General features: G+C 36.1%; 1 protein-coding gene across 5 annotated transcripts in view; it reads right to left on the reverse strand.

The window, feature by feature from the left end:
* LOC113956344 (solute carrier family 12 member 7-like) overlaps positions 1 to 15,998 on the reverse strand; it is a 70,376-nt gene that overhangs the window by 26,879 nt on the left and 27,499 nt on the right. For 4 of the 5 annotated variants that reach the window (XM_027662798.1, XM_027662797.1, XM_027662801.1 and 1 more), the window contains exons 7-13: positions 15,431 to 15,672; positions 12,723 to 12,934; positions 7,277 to 7,444; positions 6,590 to 6,688; positions 5,847 to 5,904; positions 2,104 to 2,278; positions 132 to 250 (exon numbers count right to left, since the gene is read on the reverse strand). In XM_027662798.1, the coding sequence (XP_027518599.1) occupies positions 132 to 250; positions 2,104 to 2,278; positions 5,847 to 5,904; positions 6,590 to 6,688; positions 7,277 to 7,444; positions 12,723 to 12,934; positions 15,431 to 15,672 (1,073 nt within the window). The remainder of the gene's footprint in view (positions 1 to 131; positions 251 to 2,103; positions 2,279 to 5,846; positions 5,905 to 6,589; positions 6,689 to 7,276; positions 7,445 to 12,722; positions 12,935 to 15,430; positions 15,673 to 15,998) is intronic. The other variant, XM_027662800.1, reaches the window with a different exon arrangement.

Below are 15,998 nucleotides of genomic sequence, written 5' to 3' on the forward strand. Positions count from 1 at the left end.
TCAAACGAATATAATTTGCCAGAAAACAAAGTCTAGCATGTATTATTTAACCAAGAAAAATAATTACCTAGTTAATTTAAAAATAAAATACTATTTAACTTAAGAACACAAAGCACTGCATTCATACTTACATTGAAAGAATTGGTGCTACACTGTCCAATGAAGCTATCAAAATTCCTATTTCACAAATACCAGCAGTGAGCAGCAGAGCCCAAGTTGGTTCTCCATTTGCTTTTCCATGACCAAATATCTAGTTCAATTCAAGTAAACAGTAAGATTAGGGAAAGCTGTTCATTACATAGTTATGAACTATGGTGCAGACTGTGAATTAACTAACTAACTTACTTCTAATGGGAACTAAAAGTAGTCATTAGTTACAAAGCAAAATAATGCAATCTATACTATGAAAAGCCAAAACTAAAATTGCAAAACACCACATTTCCGATATGAAATATTTTTACTAAAGTAAGCAATGACTACCTAACATTAACATCCTATTACAGCTGCTGTTGAAATATTCTTCAGTAAATGAAAATCCATATGCATGAGAGATTTATGCTTAGTAAACAGCTAACATAGTTGAGGGCAGTACTTTTTGTAACAGAGACATTAGGTGTCAATTCAGTACTTATGAATGTAATACTGACCTTTAAAGAGGACTTAGATAAGCCTATGATCCTGCATAGAGCCCTACCAAAAATCATTTTGCTTGTGGTAATTTCCTTTGTGGGGAATTCCATCCAGCTATACTGGTGACAGATGGTAAAATGCTTTGTCTCAAGTTCCAGCTGTACTTATTCTACTCCATACTTCTCCATTCAATCACAGAGATGAAGCCCTAATTCATTCTCCATAATGTCTTCTTCCCTTAGCTTTCTATCATCCATCAATTTTCCTACCATAACATTAAAATCCCCTTTTTTTTTCTACTCGTGTTTCAAGTCTTTTGGTTTATTTTTTTAAATATGTCACACTCTTGTTCCTGTATTAATCTCCTTGAACTCATTTCCCTGACTGTCCATGCAGCAGCCATATTGCTCCAAAACTGCAAGCACACCTCGAGTCTCAAATCCCTCTTTAAATAGCCTGTTTCTCTTCGATTCCCTTTCTCTCACTTTCCAAACCACAATTTTTTTCCTTCCAGTTTTCACTCCTTTCAAATCTAAACATGATAAGGTGCAATCATACTGTCATCCTCTCAGTACCAAATTTTTACTTCAGGCAAAAGTGAATTTTTTTGCTTGTCGCTCTCAATACTACCCAGCATTTACAACTTATCGCATTACAACCCCTTTCCACTGACAAGTCGAACTCCATCACCATTCAGTCCTCCCAGCCAAGCATATTTAGTGTATTTACTTCCTGTTAAAGATACAGAGAGTCTTGCAAGTCTTGAGGTAAGCTTTCAAACTCCAGACTTCACCACAAAGATCACAGCTTTGCTCTCTAGACACTATTTTTTTTTTAGTTTTATTTATTTATTTTTCACTCAAGTCTAGTTGTCTAGGTTTTACAGAAGCAGCCCAGCAAGAATTCTCTCCTCCTCTTTTGTTTGCCAGTTCCCTTACTTCAAGAAAAATCTGATTTATTTCTTTTTAAAACATGCACAGAGATGTTGGAACAATCTTGATGTTTGGAGTCATGGGGATAGAATTCTATTGTTACATTTTTGTTGACTTTATTTAGCTTATAAAAATGAATAAAAACTAGAATTGTATCTATGATACGAGAAGTATTATGCAGTTCCACAGTGAGATGAGATCAACTCTGTTCACAAATACAAGTTGTAAACACAGTCAGGAGTCTAGAAGTTTAGTTGTTAGTTGCTTCTTAGTTAATTTATTTCTATTTAGAGAAGTCTTATATTCTCAGTTTATAACCAGTTTTATGTTTAAAAACAAATATAATTAAATTGCATTGCACAAAAATATTGAAGCTCAAACTTTGCCCTACAATAGCCTGATCTATTATTGTACACAAACAGAAGCGAGCTCCAAATCTTTTCCTCACAGTTCTATAAAACCAGTAGAAATTATGCCTCTTTTTTTTTGGTCAAAATAGAAGCCACATTTGAAGCACTGTGAAGACAAAAACAAATCTCACTTGAATAAATGGTACAATGCCATCTCTTGCAATGGCCTGCAATAGACGGGGTGCACCAGTGAGACTCTGGAGACCAGCACCACATGTTGAAAAGAACGAACCAATCACAATAACCCATGGAGAAGGCCAGGCCAGTGTACCAACCACTAGATTTCCATTAACTGCTTCTCCAAACCTTAAGAAAGAACAGGGGAAACAAAAATAATTTTTAAAAAATCACTAAGCATTAAAATAACTATTACTACAGTTTCAGTGCCCACATTTCAATCTTTTTGGATAACAGAAATTTTAACAATAAACACCATGTTAAAGTATGAACTATAGGATTTCCCAACCAAGCAATCTCTCTTTATTCTGCTTTTTCAAAGAAAATATCATAATTGCTTCACACTAGGTGCTGCCTCTAAGCAGACATGCAGCCATTATCAGGTATTTTGGCAAACTTTACAGAATTAACAGCAATATCAGGAGTATGCACATACGTATCTTACAGATTCTTGTGACAGCTAGGAACTAGATTGTCTGTTCTAGAAGTAATAAAAGTAATACAGGTATAGTCTGGGGCATAAGCAGACGATTCACAAGACAAAGTATTAGCCTCTCCTTTTAACAGGGTGATACTGACATACAGACAAGTAATCAGAGAAATTACTAGACACAACCATCTAGAGTTTTGCACATCTTCTGACTGTTGTGCTACCTGATGCAATTTTTAAATTACTATGGCAAATAAGTGGGTAGAAGTCAGGAGGAGGTGCTTTCCTGTTTTTAATTTTTTTTAGATACCTTTAAATACCTTTTTTTAGATAACTTTATGCTATTTATGGAATAATTGAGTAAACTAAAAAAACAGTAATTCCTCACTCACCCCCCTTTCAAACTGACGCTTTTGTTCTTGTAGTTCATCTTACTTTTGTTAGTAAGTAACCAAAATCCATTTTAAGACTATTTTTAATTGCAATAGCATTTTTTTTTCCCAATGTTTTCAGATTTTTCAAAATAAAACACCAGAGGAAAGGAAAAGTCTACAGACTAAGAAAAATTAAATGCTTTCTCTTTTCAGACCTGCTTTTAAAACAGGATCAAGAAACACAACAAAGTTAACATAGTAAGCCAGTGTTCAAATTATTGCATATGCCCAAGCTTGGATGCATGACTAAATACTATTTTCAGCAGAGGGAAAAAGGTAAAATCATGTCTTTAAAATTATAGGAGAAAAAGCTATGCTTCTATGATAACATTTATACAACTGTACATTTATTCTTAATTCAAATTCTAATGCTTGTGATTTAATTAGACACAAGGTAGGAATAATTTGAAGAGATGAAAGAAACACTGAAAAATGTACAACCTACTTTTTCCCATTGCAGATACAACCACCATAATGAAAAAAAAAGAAAAAAACAAAACCAAAAATCAGTCTTTAAACCAAACTAAAAATCCATACACTCTACTGTTATGCTGGATTTCAGCCAAACAAGAACTGGTAGCACTGTACATGAAAGTTCACAGAGTCAAAGCTCCTGCCACAATGCAACCTGCTCTAGTGATAGATTACAGCTTGCAAAATTCAAAACTTCCCTGCCCCAGTAAATTTCAAATATGTTACTTTCAAAAATGTGAGTTTATAGATATTACCTCTGCTTTAATTTCTAATTTCAGAAATCATTTACTATTTCTTAGGCAGTTTGATTCAGGTTTTATATTTACTTTGAAGAAAAACATATCAGATATTTTCACTGAGAAAGTAATACCATTTTAAAGTAAAAATCACGGAATCACAGAATGGGTCAGTTTGGAAGGGACCACAGTGGGTCATTTAGTCCAACTTCCCAGCTCAAGCAGGATTGTCCTAGAGGACATGACACAGGATTGTGACCAGACAGTTCTTGAATATTTCCAGTGAGGAAGACTCCACAATCTCTCTGGGCAATGTTTCAATGCATGGTCACCCACACAGTAAAGAAGTTCTTCCTCATATTCATATGGAACTTCCTGTGCACCAGTTTCTGCCCATTGCCTCTCATCCTATTGTTAGGTACCAACAAGAAGAGCCTCCATTTTCTTGGCACCTCTCCTTTAGATACTCATAGACATTGATGAGGTTCCCTCTCAGTAGTTTCTTTCAAGGGGGAACAGGCCCAGCTCACTCAGCCTTTTCTCATGAGAGAGATTCTCCAGTCCCTTGATCAACTTTGTAGCTCTCCACTGGACCTGCTCCAGAAGCTCCATGTCTCTCTTTGTATTGAGGAGTCCAGAAATGGACACAGTACTCCAGATGTGCCACATCAAAGCTGAGCAGAGGGGATAGATCACCTCCCTCAACCTTCTGGCAATGCTCTTCCAAATGCATCCCAGGATTCTGTTGGCCAAGGGCACACTTCTGGTTCACGGGCAGTTTCTTGTCCACTGGGACCCTCAGGTCCTTCTCTGCAGAAGTACCTTACAGAAGTCAGCACCTAGCCTGTACTGGTGCCTGGGGTTATTCCTCCTCAGGTGCAGGACCCTGCATTTGGTCTTGATGAATTTCAGAGGCTCTTCTCTGCCCATCTCTCCAACCTGTCAAGGTCCCTCTCAAGGGCCACACAGCCCTCTGAGGTATCAGCCACTCCTCCCAGTTTTGTATTATCAGTGAACTTACTGAGGAGGTTCTCTAACCCTTCAACCACATCACTGATGAACAAGTTAAACAATACTGAGCCCAGTACAGAGAACCATGGGGGACACCACTAGTGACAGGTCTCCAACTAGGCTCTGTGCCATTGATCATGACCCCTCTGTGATCTGCCATTCAGCCAGTTCTCAATTCACCACACCGTCCACTCATCTGACCCACACTTCTTGAGCTTGCCTATAAGGATGCTGTGAGATGCAGTTGTCAAAAGCCTATCATGATCCCTTGCTGCTCCTTGTACTAGTTTTGAATAGAATCCAGCTTTTAACTTACAGTTTTCCTTCTAGAGTAATGAAATAAGTTGTCTCAGCATCAACTCCATCAACCTTTAAACAATAACCCAATGCCACTTCTTTATCACCAAAAGCAAACCTAGGCTTCAACAGAAAAGAGAACCAGACACCAGTAAGAAAGCAAATGTGAAATCTGACAACACTTTCATCCTAATCAACTCAGCTTCTCCTAATGGAGAAATTTATCAAAATCTGGAGATTCTGTTCATACTAATCTCCATTATGTTTATTCCCTTCATGCTTCATATTGTGCCTTAAATGTCGTTAGGCAATTACATGGTTGAAAATTGACATGACTCTTGATCTAAAACTGATATTTTAAAATGAGAAATAGTCATACATCCAATGGGAGTTACAGGTTTGATGGTGCACTGCGGTCTCATAAACTCTTCTTGTTATGTAACAAATTTTTTTCTTGTCTTTGTCCCTCAGGAGCATATTACTTCTCCCTAAGTAATACCAGCCCTCTTATCCCTACCCATCAGCTCTGCAAATACTAGTTACAATTTTCTTTATCAAGAACATTTTATTAGGTTGGTTCCACTTCAAACATTTATCTTAGATTCTGCTTCTGCTTTTCGAAAGGATACAGCCTGATAATGACTCATTTTTGCAGCCATCTCAGGTTAGCAGATAGACTTTCCCTCCAGTTTTAATCAAAGCAAAAGAAATATACATCACATAGATATTTCACAGAAGAGTAATTAATAAGTCCTATTAATATAACCCATGATTATATATACTCTCTGTAAAATTAGAAGTTGAATATGACTTACTTATCTCTCAATATCACACCTTCTATACAGGCACCAAACAACACTATACAGGAGAGATCTGTAACTGAGACTGAAGGAAGATTACGTTGTAGATAATTACGTAGAAAAACCCCACCATTTTTCACGTAGGTATGAAATGAAAACATTCATGATAATGAAGTGTGTGGGGGGAAGGTGTTTCATAGCCGTTTTTGTTTGTTTTTTTTAGTTCTTCCCTACTATAATTTTTTAGTTTATATTCTCTATGACTGTATTTGATACATAGTTGATTTGTGAAGTATTGGAAGTAGCCAGTTCATACGTCACACAACAGAACAGGTATTTTCTCATATAAATAAGTAAGCATTTGTGTCCTCTAGGTTTTGAAGGAACAAAAATTTCTGTTGCTGGTTGTTTGGTTCAAGATTTGGTTACGCTGAATATAACAACAATCTGCCAACTGAAGCATGATGCTAAAAACATTTATGACACTTTACAAAAAATGTCAGTTATATCTTGGAATTTGAAGTTAGTAGAATATAGGATATATATATTTATAAATAAATAATTTATAAATAGAATTTGAGATATTTTAATGATCTCTATAAATAATACTTATATTACAAATATACAAATATAAAATACTTCTTTTCAGGTTAGATTTAATTCATTTTATACTCAGGCAACTCTAATGACTTTCCAATAAAAACCTACACCTAAACTACAGAATGCAGACTAGAAAAAAGTCACATCATAAAGGATACAAATAAAAGATGTAGTTGAAATAGCCAAAATTGTTCCAGTAGGAATAGATTTCTGAGCATCCTTTAGGTCTCCAGATCTGTTTGAACCTGCCATAATACCTTAAAAAGAGATGAAATTTATATGTCATAAAAACAATTAACAGAAATCCATGGAAATAACTAATAGAACACAAACATTTAATTTTAAGCCTGATTTAACACAGGATTATCAATGAAGCAGACTGCAGTAGTATATTATAATTCTGCACAAATCTGCAACTTATACCTTCATTTTATTCAGAAATTTGTGTTACTACCCACTGTTGAATGAACAAATCCTATAAAGGTCGGTAAAAATGCAGACAAAAAAAATTTTAAAATATTTTTCAACTATAACCTGAGAATCATTATTGAAATGAAGAAACATAAGAAGTAGCAAAATATTGGGGATGGATGTTATAAACTAACAGGGATTTAGCAATTTTAGCTAGTATGGCCAATGCACTAACTTTCTACTAAACAGACCATCATAATAAGATATGCAAGCAAATCAATAAACTAAAGAATAAAAGCATAGAAATAAAAAAAAAAGAAGCAGGCAAGAAGTAAAAAAATGGTTAGAAAAATCACATGTACACATTCCTGTTTCAATCTAACAAGAGAACAGAAGCATTTTCTAGCACATACTGTGACAGGAGTTGTATCTACCTGTCACAGATGGGAAATAAATCCCAACTAGCATTGTGAAGTAGGTCATGATGTCTGTAAAAACATAAGGGAGTCCACCCATTTTTGTCTCTTCTGATCCGGCAATGGATGGTTGATCTTTTTTCTCAACTATTGATCCTTTTTCTGAATAGGTACTCCAGAGATTATCTACAAGGGAGGAGAAAAACAAAAGTCAGTGTCATCTCACTGTTTCAGGATATCAAGTAGTGAGAATGAAATAATCTTATTAATCATATGCCTTTTCTTACACAAAAATCATAATGTTTCCCAATATGATTAATACCAACTTTAATGGGTGGATATTCCCACTGTAAGCCAGTAAAAATGCAGTAGTGTATGAGATGCATCATATAAAATTTTCTCTTCCCTTAAAGAAAAATTTAGTTAGAGAATTAAATGCTAATATATTTGTAGAATGTCCGTTTACATTGCACAGGCATACGGATGTATTATCATGATGTATTGTGAAAAGATAAGGAAATTATCTCCAGTTTCAGGCAATCTTAGCATACATTAATATTTCTTGTTCTTGTATTTTGAGGACCAGTACAAAGAAGAAATGCTAGTTAACAGTAACTTGAGTTCTTTGAGACCTGCTATACAGAATAATCTTGGACAACACTTCAGCATTCAGCCGTTCATGGTGAAGGATTTCCACATGGTGACAAAAGCAGAGTAACCAGACTTCAGAAAATCACTGATAAGCAAAAAAAACCTGTGGGAGTTTCTCCCCAAAAATCCAATTTCCGAGCTTCCCCACAGTTTGCCTCAATGTAAGAGAGAGGAGGTTTCAGACAGGCAAAACTCAGCATGGGGACATTATATCAAAATTTATTACTAACAGAATAAAAACTATAGAAACTAAAAAGCAAATAAATACACATTATTAATACAACTCTTACCACTCCTGGGGGGTCCTCCCACATCAGTTCAGAAGAAAAACCTTCAGGGTGATAGCTAAAGTCTCTCTCACTGGGGTATCAGGGAAGGGGTCTTTTGCACCCCCACCAGCTCCTCGGCCTCTGCCAAGGTCTCCTCCTGGACTGCAAGGGAACACTTGCTGCACCAGGTCTTCATTACGAGTTACAGGGAGTCAGCTTTTGAGTCCTTTCCCCTGGTTTGTGAAGGTTCCTCCTGGAAGTAAAATCCAGGGACTTCTCCACTTCGAGTCCACTCTTCCTCCCCAGGTTGCAGGGTTTCTGGGTTTTTGCTCAGTTTTTTATTCCCCCAAATAGTTTTCATAAAAAGTCCTTACCCAGAAAAAGCCTGTTTGGTTTGGTTTCTCTCTGTCTCAGTTGCTACATCAGCTCAGCTTCCACGTGTCACGGGGAGGCATTCCTCCCCCGCATTCCTTGTCCTTCGGTTTTTTGGCTGACCTCGTCCAAATCTAACATAGGGCACTTCCGAGCCCCTCGGCCCATCACCATGTTTCAGTCTCAACTCCAGGTCGTCTCCTCCCCCGCCATTGTGGAGGAGGTGGCAGCGAGACTGCTTGAAGTTTTCTCTCCTCTGCCTGGAATTCTTCCAGCTCTGCTTCACGATTGTCTCTCCCCCCACTCACAGTGGGGGGAAACGGTGAAGAAACCACCCCAGCACTGGCTGGACTAAGGCCGTGGAGGCCCAGGGGCCCCCCGGGTTTGGAGGTCCCTGGCCATCCCTCGTGGCTTCGATCCTTTCTGCCAACAACTTCCTCTGGCTGTTGTAATATGCTAATTTCACAGGGGTGAAACACAGCTCCGATTGGCCCCACATCGGAAACTCACCTCGGACCAACTACTTCCAGCCCCCCCAGGGAGGAGGGGTGGGGGTGAAACCACCACAAAACCCCAGCAGAATGTGGTTTAAATTCCCCAGCAAACTAAGGATGTTTGTTTGAAGGCAATTGAGGGTCAAAGAACCAGCATTTGTGGGAACACTGGTTGTGCACCTTGACAAGACTGTGAGAATATCCAACATTGACTCCTATTTTAAAATAAGACAAGTTATCCTATCACATGTAAGGAAACAAAGTAGATTCTCTCCCACCCTGTCAAGAACACAAAGGATTTTACAGCATGGAAATAAACAATTCCCATGGACTGCCAGGATGATCAAATAGCCAATTTTTAGCCATTCTGTACAATTTTAGGGAATTTAAGTACAGTATTCTAAGCCTCCAAAATAGCAAAAAGTTACCTTGTGCATAATATGAGACTGACTTTGAACCATAAGTTACCAAAGAGAGGATACACATATCCAGATTCATAACAGAAATCTTACAACTGGTAAGCATATACGGAAGAACACATGAGAATTGTAAGAGACAGCAGAATAAAGATTAAAAGTAAGTTTTAATTGCTACAGAATATGTGTGTTAGTTCAATCAAATGAAGAGGAGTAATAAACCCATCTAGAGATAAGACTGAAGCCATAAGAAGAGTTAAGGAAACAAGAGAATTGTAAATTTCAGGAATTTTCACAAAGATTTGAGAACTGATGTAAAATAAGTCAAGATCTCCAAAGTAGCATCTACTTCCTGTGGAGCATAAAGGAAAGTCCAAAAATCAGTTTGTAATTGCCAATCATAACCACTTAAATACTTAACAAGGACTCAACAGCTTGTGTCCTTTATTTAGTATGACACCAGACTGACAATGGCCTGACCACTCCAACACGCACAACTTAATTGTGGAACTGTTCATGCCAGCATGAGTGGGAAAAATTAGCTTAGATATTTTGTTAAATAGAAATCACTTTCCCATTTCATAACATGTCACATAGAGATTTTCTATACTCATTTTCCCACAAGTGATAATCCAAGGGGAGTTGGAAGTTAGGGTGAGAAAAAAGAATCACTTTTCAGAAGAGTACAGACATTTGACCCCTCTAGGACCATTCATGGATTGCTGAGGCTCCTCTAGCAACATTTAGGACACACACACAGTGCATCAGACCAGCATGCTACCATGAAGCAGAATAATGTTGATTAAAGCAATTTGGAAATTCTATCATTATTGTTCGGATTACAGACATATTTGTTCACCCATTTGTAGAATGATTTATTATTGTTAGGATAACATTCAAAGAAGGTGTATAAGAGATTTATACTTTCTGTATATGAGTGCCCAATAAATAGTGTGAGGACTCAGCACACACTTCCTGGGACACCCAGTCATGGTATCTGAGTATTCCCACTCACAGTTCAAGAATCTTTAATGTGCAGAGCAGCTCCAAAGTCTACCTACAATGCAGAACAGACACTGAGTGGAGGAAAACCCTCCCTGAGAAATCTTTGCAAGTCAAGCTCAAACTTACGCTAGGTATCAGAATTTGTGCTCACACTCAGCAAGGAGGACACTTAAGTTCTAGCATTATGTGACACTAGGATAGTGAAATGCATTGTAAGAGTGGTTCTTGTTCAAAGAAATGTTACTCAGTGAATAGAAGTAGAGTATGTATTTCTAAAAGTAGAACAATCAGTACTCAGGTTGAAATCTCCAAGAATACTGAAAGACCTGAGGTTGACGTGAAATCGTACTGCTACCCAAGGACAAACGTAACGCAAACTTTTTTATTTAAAAGGGTTTCGGAGAGACATAGAAACTAAAGACTCAGAAGTAGCATGAACATCATGAACATAGCAACAACAGCAATTGATAAGACACAGTAAACATATGGGTGTTATCTCTGAGTTCTGAAAAAAACAGCAGCTATTTTCTTGAGTTTTGAGGAACTGGGGAAGCCTCAACTTGGTTTTTGTAAAAGAAAATTGTCAGAAGTATTCAAATTCCTTGAGGGAAACTTAAATGAAGGTGATCCACTTAAATCAGTCCACCTATGTTTTTGAAATATTCCTCACCCAAGGAACCTATAGTAGCCGTGGTATAAGAGGAAAACTCCTCACATGGATAAAACGGTTCAAAGACAGAAAACAACAGGTAAAAGTAAATGTAAGTAGTTTTGTAATGCAGAAGAGCCACCAGTAAGCTTCTATAAGGATGATCAGCAGTATTTAACCAGCGCTATCCAGTACACTTGAACAGCCTAAAAAAGTGAGCTAGTAACAAGATGAGAAAGCTTACTGGTAATACTCAGTTAAATCAAAGTTGTAGAAGCAAAACCAACTGCAAAGAACTAGAAAAAAATCATATTAGACTCAGTAAACATAATGCAATTGATGAAATTCACTACAGCTAACCAACAAGTAACAAACACTGGAAAGCATATCCCTCACATTGAGCTTTCAGCAGACTCCTAATGGTCTTTAGAGATCTTAGCATCGGGTGAGAGTAAATTAGCAAAATGTACTTTTATACAGGATTGCTAGTTCAAGTAAATATTACACAGTGAACAAAACAACGAACAGAACAAAAGCACATTTTTCCAAAACAAGAAAAATCAGTGCTCAGCCTGAAACCTCCAAAAGCAAAAGAGCAGTTCAAATCTTACAGGGTAGCAAAAAAAAAAAAGAACATACAGTTGTCTTCTGAGCTGGAGCAGGAAATGCAAAAATATTTAGGAAAAACTGTAGATATGTATATGGTAAATTGTAAAATGCACAGAACAAACTCTAAGTCACATTTCTTGTAAGAAACATTTCAAATCAGAAATAATTTCATTTATCATTATCTTTTTTTAAACACACAAATTTACACTCAGAGAAGCCTATGTTTCATTTACTATCATTTTATATATTTCTACACTTTATATTTGGTATTTTAAACTGAATTACTATGGCAGTAATGACTGCCTCGTGTCCTTGTGTAGGTAGCATTGCATATTTATATAAATCAAACCTTATTTTAAGAGAAAGCAGGGGAGAGGTATCAAAACATCCATTTCATTCTCAGAAATGCTATTTGTGTGTGTACAGTAGAATCTCTTACATGAATCTCATGACTCTTTGCAATTGGAATTCCAAGCTGTCACAACTGGACAGAAATGTAAACAGAAGAAAAATCTATACACTCTGTAGGTTGCTTTTCTCGAAATCAATCACTAACTTGCCGTACACATTGGACAGGCCACTGGACTTCATTCCTCATTGCACTAGCTGTAAATTGGAAACAAGTTCTCCCTCAGGAGAGTTTGAAAATGTATTAATGAATGGCTTATTGAAATATGTATCTGGCATACAAAGGAGCCAAACACTTCAAAAAAATAGCTGTGATAAGTACTTTACTACCATTTTCTTTTTGATTGAACAGTGGCTTTTGAAAGTGCACCTAAAAAACTCCAATGACCCCCAAATTAAAGCACTTGATATTAAGCTTCTAAAACCAGACGAAAATTTCATAGGAAGAAGCATGGTCAAGGTAGCAATCTTTCACAGCAACAGATTAGAGGTAAAGAAGTAGTGACAGGTTAGACCACTACAATACTAACCAGCTATCAGCCAAATTAATAACATCCAAAAATTTTTAAATCACTGTGCTTTCCAACTTACCAGTTAGAACTCCACTCATTATTCCTGGAATCCCTTGAATTTCTGTTACATTATTGAGACGAAAGTAGTCATCACATGTAGCATTAAGCAATGAGCTATCACAGAAGAGGCGCCACAAAGGTGTAGTCTTTGTTTCATTATTGCTTTCAGTAAATTTGGCACAGACATCAAAGTTGCGTTTTGATAATGTACGGTTTCCAAGGAGACAGATCCTACAAACAAGAAAAAAAAAAATCAGTGATCCTTTAATATAGGGTGTGCATTAAAGCATTTTATGTCTTTCAGACTTCTTCAGAAACCTGTTATTCACAGTATCTAAGACTTGTACTACATCTTAGTTTCTACATCTAAATGTATATAGTTTCTACATCTAAATGTATAACCTTCATCAATAGCCTTTAAAACATGGATCAAATATTTTGACTTTAAGGTATTAATAGCTATTTTGCTTTCTGATTTATTCTTTAGAAAATATAATCAATTTAAGCAGCTTGACTAAATAACAGAGATAATGATTCATTTAGTCCTACAAGAAATCAGGGAAGGAATATAAAGTAAGGAATACTTTATATAAACATGAGTCTAACCAAGAAACTTTATATAAAGATGAGTCTAACCAAGAAAATACGAAAGTAATATTAGGTAAGTACATCATTCCCTTTTCTAGCAAATAAAAACTTTAGATGATCCTTGAAAAGATTACAATCCAAAAGGTAGGAAATAAGCCAGGAAAGTTAAATAGCAAAATTTAAAAACATTGATGGGAGTACAAATTAAAGAATCATGTATCGGGAAGCAAATAATTTCTTTCAAGAATGAAAGAAAATTAGAAAAGTCAGAAGAGTTTGTCAAAAGCAAATTCCTACCAGCAAAGAATATTAAGGATCATGGAATATTTCTTTGCTAAACTACACAAAAGATGTTTAGGAGATCTCTATTCCAGGTTTGCTTAATACTCAAATTATATATATATATATATATATATGAATACGAAAGAAGGAATATAAAAAAAAATCCCATGTGGGTTAGGCAGATAAGTCAAAAATCAGATAGAACACATGTAATATTTCTGAAGGAGCTCAGTTAAGAAGCTGATAACAAACAGTAAAAACATACCACTTGGCATTAGAACAAGTATATGAAGTCAAGCAGAATACTGCCCTAGTGGAATATTCTGTTTCTGTGTGCAATTAAAAGTAGATGCCGAGGAGTACAGGACACCAGTACAGCTTCAAGGTATGGCATCACATGTAAGTTAAACAGGTTTAACAGAAAGGTGTTGCTAAGGAGATCATCTTGCCACTTGTCTTGCTCATTTTTCTTTTTAATTGTTATTAGTTTTGGTGACCCTATAGAAGCAAGGTCAATTGATTCAACCAATGGAAACTTGTTTCAGTTTGATTCAACTGAGAGATCATGAAGTAAACTATTTTACCACCTATACAATGGCCAAACTTAATGGAAGTTGGTGATATCAACCTAACTAACCAGCTAAGTGGAAGCTGGGTTTTTTGATGACCAGCTCACCATCAGATCAGCCTTATCATAAATTAAAACCACACTTGAGTTTCTAATTTTGAGGCAGACTATAAGTGTAAACAATTATATTTACTGGGAAAAAACCTTTCTTTATATTTTTTCACCCCATACAATAGTATATCACAGTAGCAGCCTCAAAAAAGGTTTCCAGGAACTTGATAATCAGTCTCACCCATGCTACATATCCAGATAAAAATCTCTTTTACTTGTATAGGTGACTAAAAGATTTAACTATTTCCCCACTGGAAGTTACAGCTGGTAAGAAACTCATGTTTAATTCAGACATATGTCAGAATTTTTGATCACATTAATTTTTTCAATTGAAGACAGTATCATGTTACAAAACAGTAATGCTCAATTTGTAATACAACTACCCACACTTCAAAGTGCTATAGAATCTGTAACAATCATACAGCAAAGGATAACTCTTGTTATGAAGTGCCATGCAGGACTGAAGTTATCAGCCTATTCCACTAGTGTTTCAAGCAATATAATCTTGTTTTCTCTTTAAACAGAAAAAGATGCACAAAAATGTAACTCACATACTGATAACTGGAGTAAAGCCATAACTCTTAGCTAAGGAGCTGAGCAAATTGAAGGTGTGGAGAAGCAATGTCATGTGTGACAACAATAACATTTTATTTTATTAACAAGAAAGCCTTCACAAATACAAGTGAATTGAACACTGCAATGTCTCAATTTTAGGAAGGGAGAAATGGAAGTTTCTTAAAAAATTTCCTCATAACACAGAAAGTTTGAAAGTTTGAAAGTATGTTTCTTTCATAACTGGTTCATAGCTAATACGTTTTCTTGAAGTTTTTACTTTATTCCATAAGTTTTTAGTTTAGATAAAGCAGTTATATTTACTGTCAGTAAAACCCACCTTTTGATTCTTTAGGTGTGGGTGGAATAACAGCTAGTAATTTTAAGCACCAAAGAACATTTTCTAGAGTATCAAGTCTTATGAAAAATGAGAGAAAGATTCAGATATGTAACTCAGAATAACAAATAAGCACATCAGTGCCTAAACCCCTTAAACCTACCATTGAAGCCAGTGCGCTTGTATTTTGAAGTTTAGCTTAAAACATGAAATGGTTACAGTAATTATTCCCTCCCCACACTTTTTTTTTTCTTTGAAATAACCCACACAACTTAAATATTGCACTTACGGAAAGTCGGGTGGGTCAAAAGCAGTCTTAATAACTCCAGCATATATGGCAATGATGGAAAGAATCACACAGGCAAGGAAGACCAGAGCAAGTTTGTTGACATACTTTACTCCCACAAAAACTACTATGGCCATAAGAATGATAATACATGTTCCATAAACTCTCATGTTGTTTAGCATAGCCTCTGTTTCTTCACCAACCTCTTCTGCTTTAAATATAGCAGCACTTGGAGAAATGTAGGTCTGCAAGAAATATGACAAACTATCACACATGTAATAACAAATATTTTATTAAGAAATCATTTACTTGAACTACAAAATCTAACCTTCTGTATTAGTTTTATGCTTTCACAAATGTGTTCAACTAGATAACATGGTCATTTAGAAAGTGTAGAGGTAAAAGGTGAGAATGAAGGAAAACAAGTTTTGAGAATAAGATACATCTTTTGCTCCAGCTTCTTCTCTCCCCTTAAAGAGTTTCCACTCCTCAAACTCATGTGTCAACCAGACAGGAAAAACTGCTAAGAAATCTGGGGGGAAAAGAAGGAGCACATAACAAAAATTAAAAG

The sequence above is a fragment of the Corapipo altera genome, unplaced genomic scaffold (genome assembly GCF_003945725.1).
Source record: "Corapipo altera isolate COAL_440 unplaced genomic scaffold, ASM394572v1 359, whole genome shotgun sequence".
Taxonomy (NCBI): Eukaryota; Metazoa; Chordata; class Aves; order Passeriformes; family Pipridae; genus Corapipo; species Corapipo altera.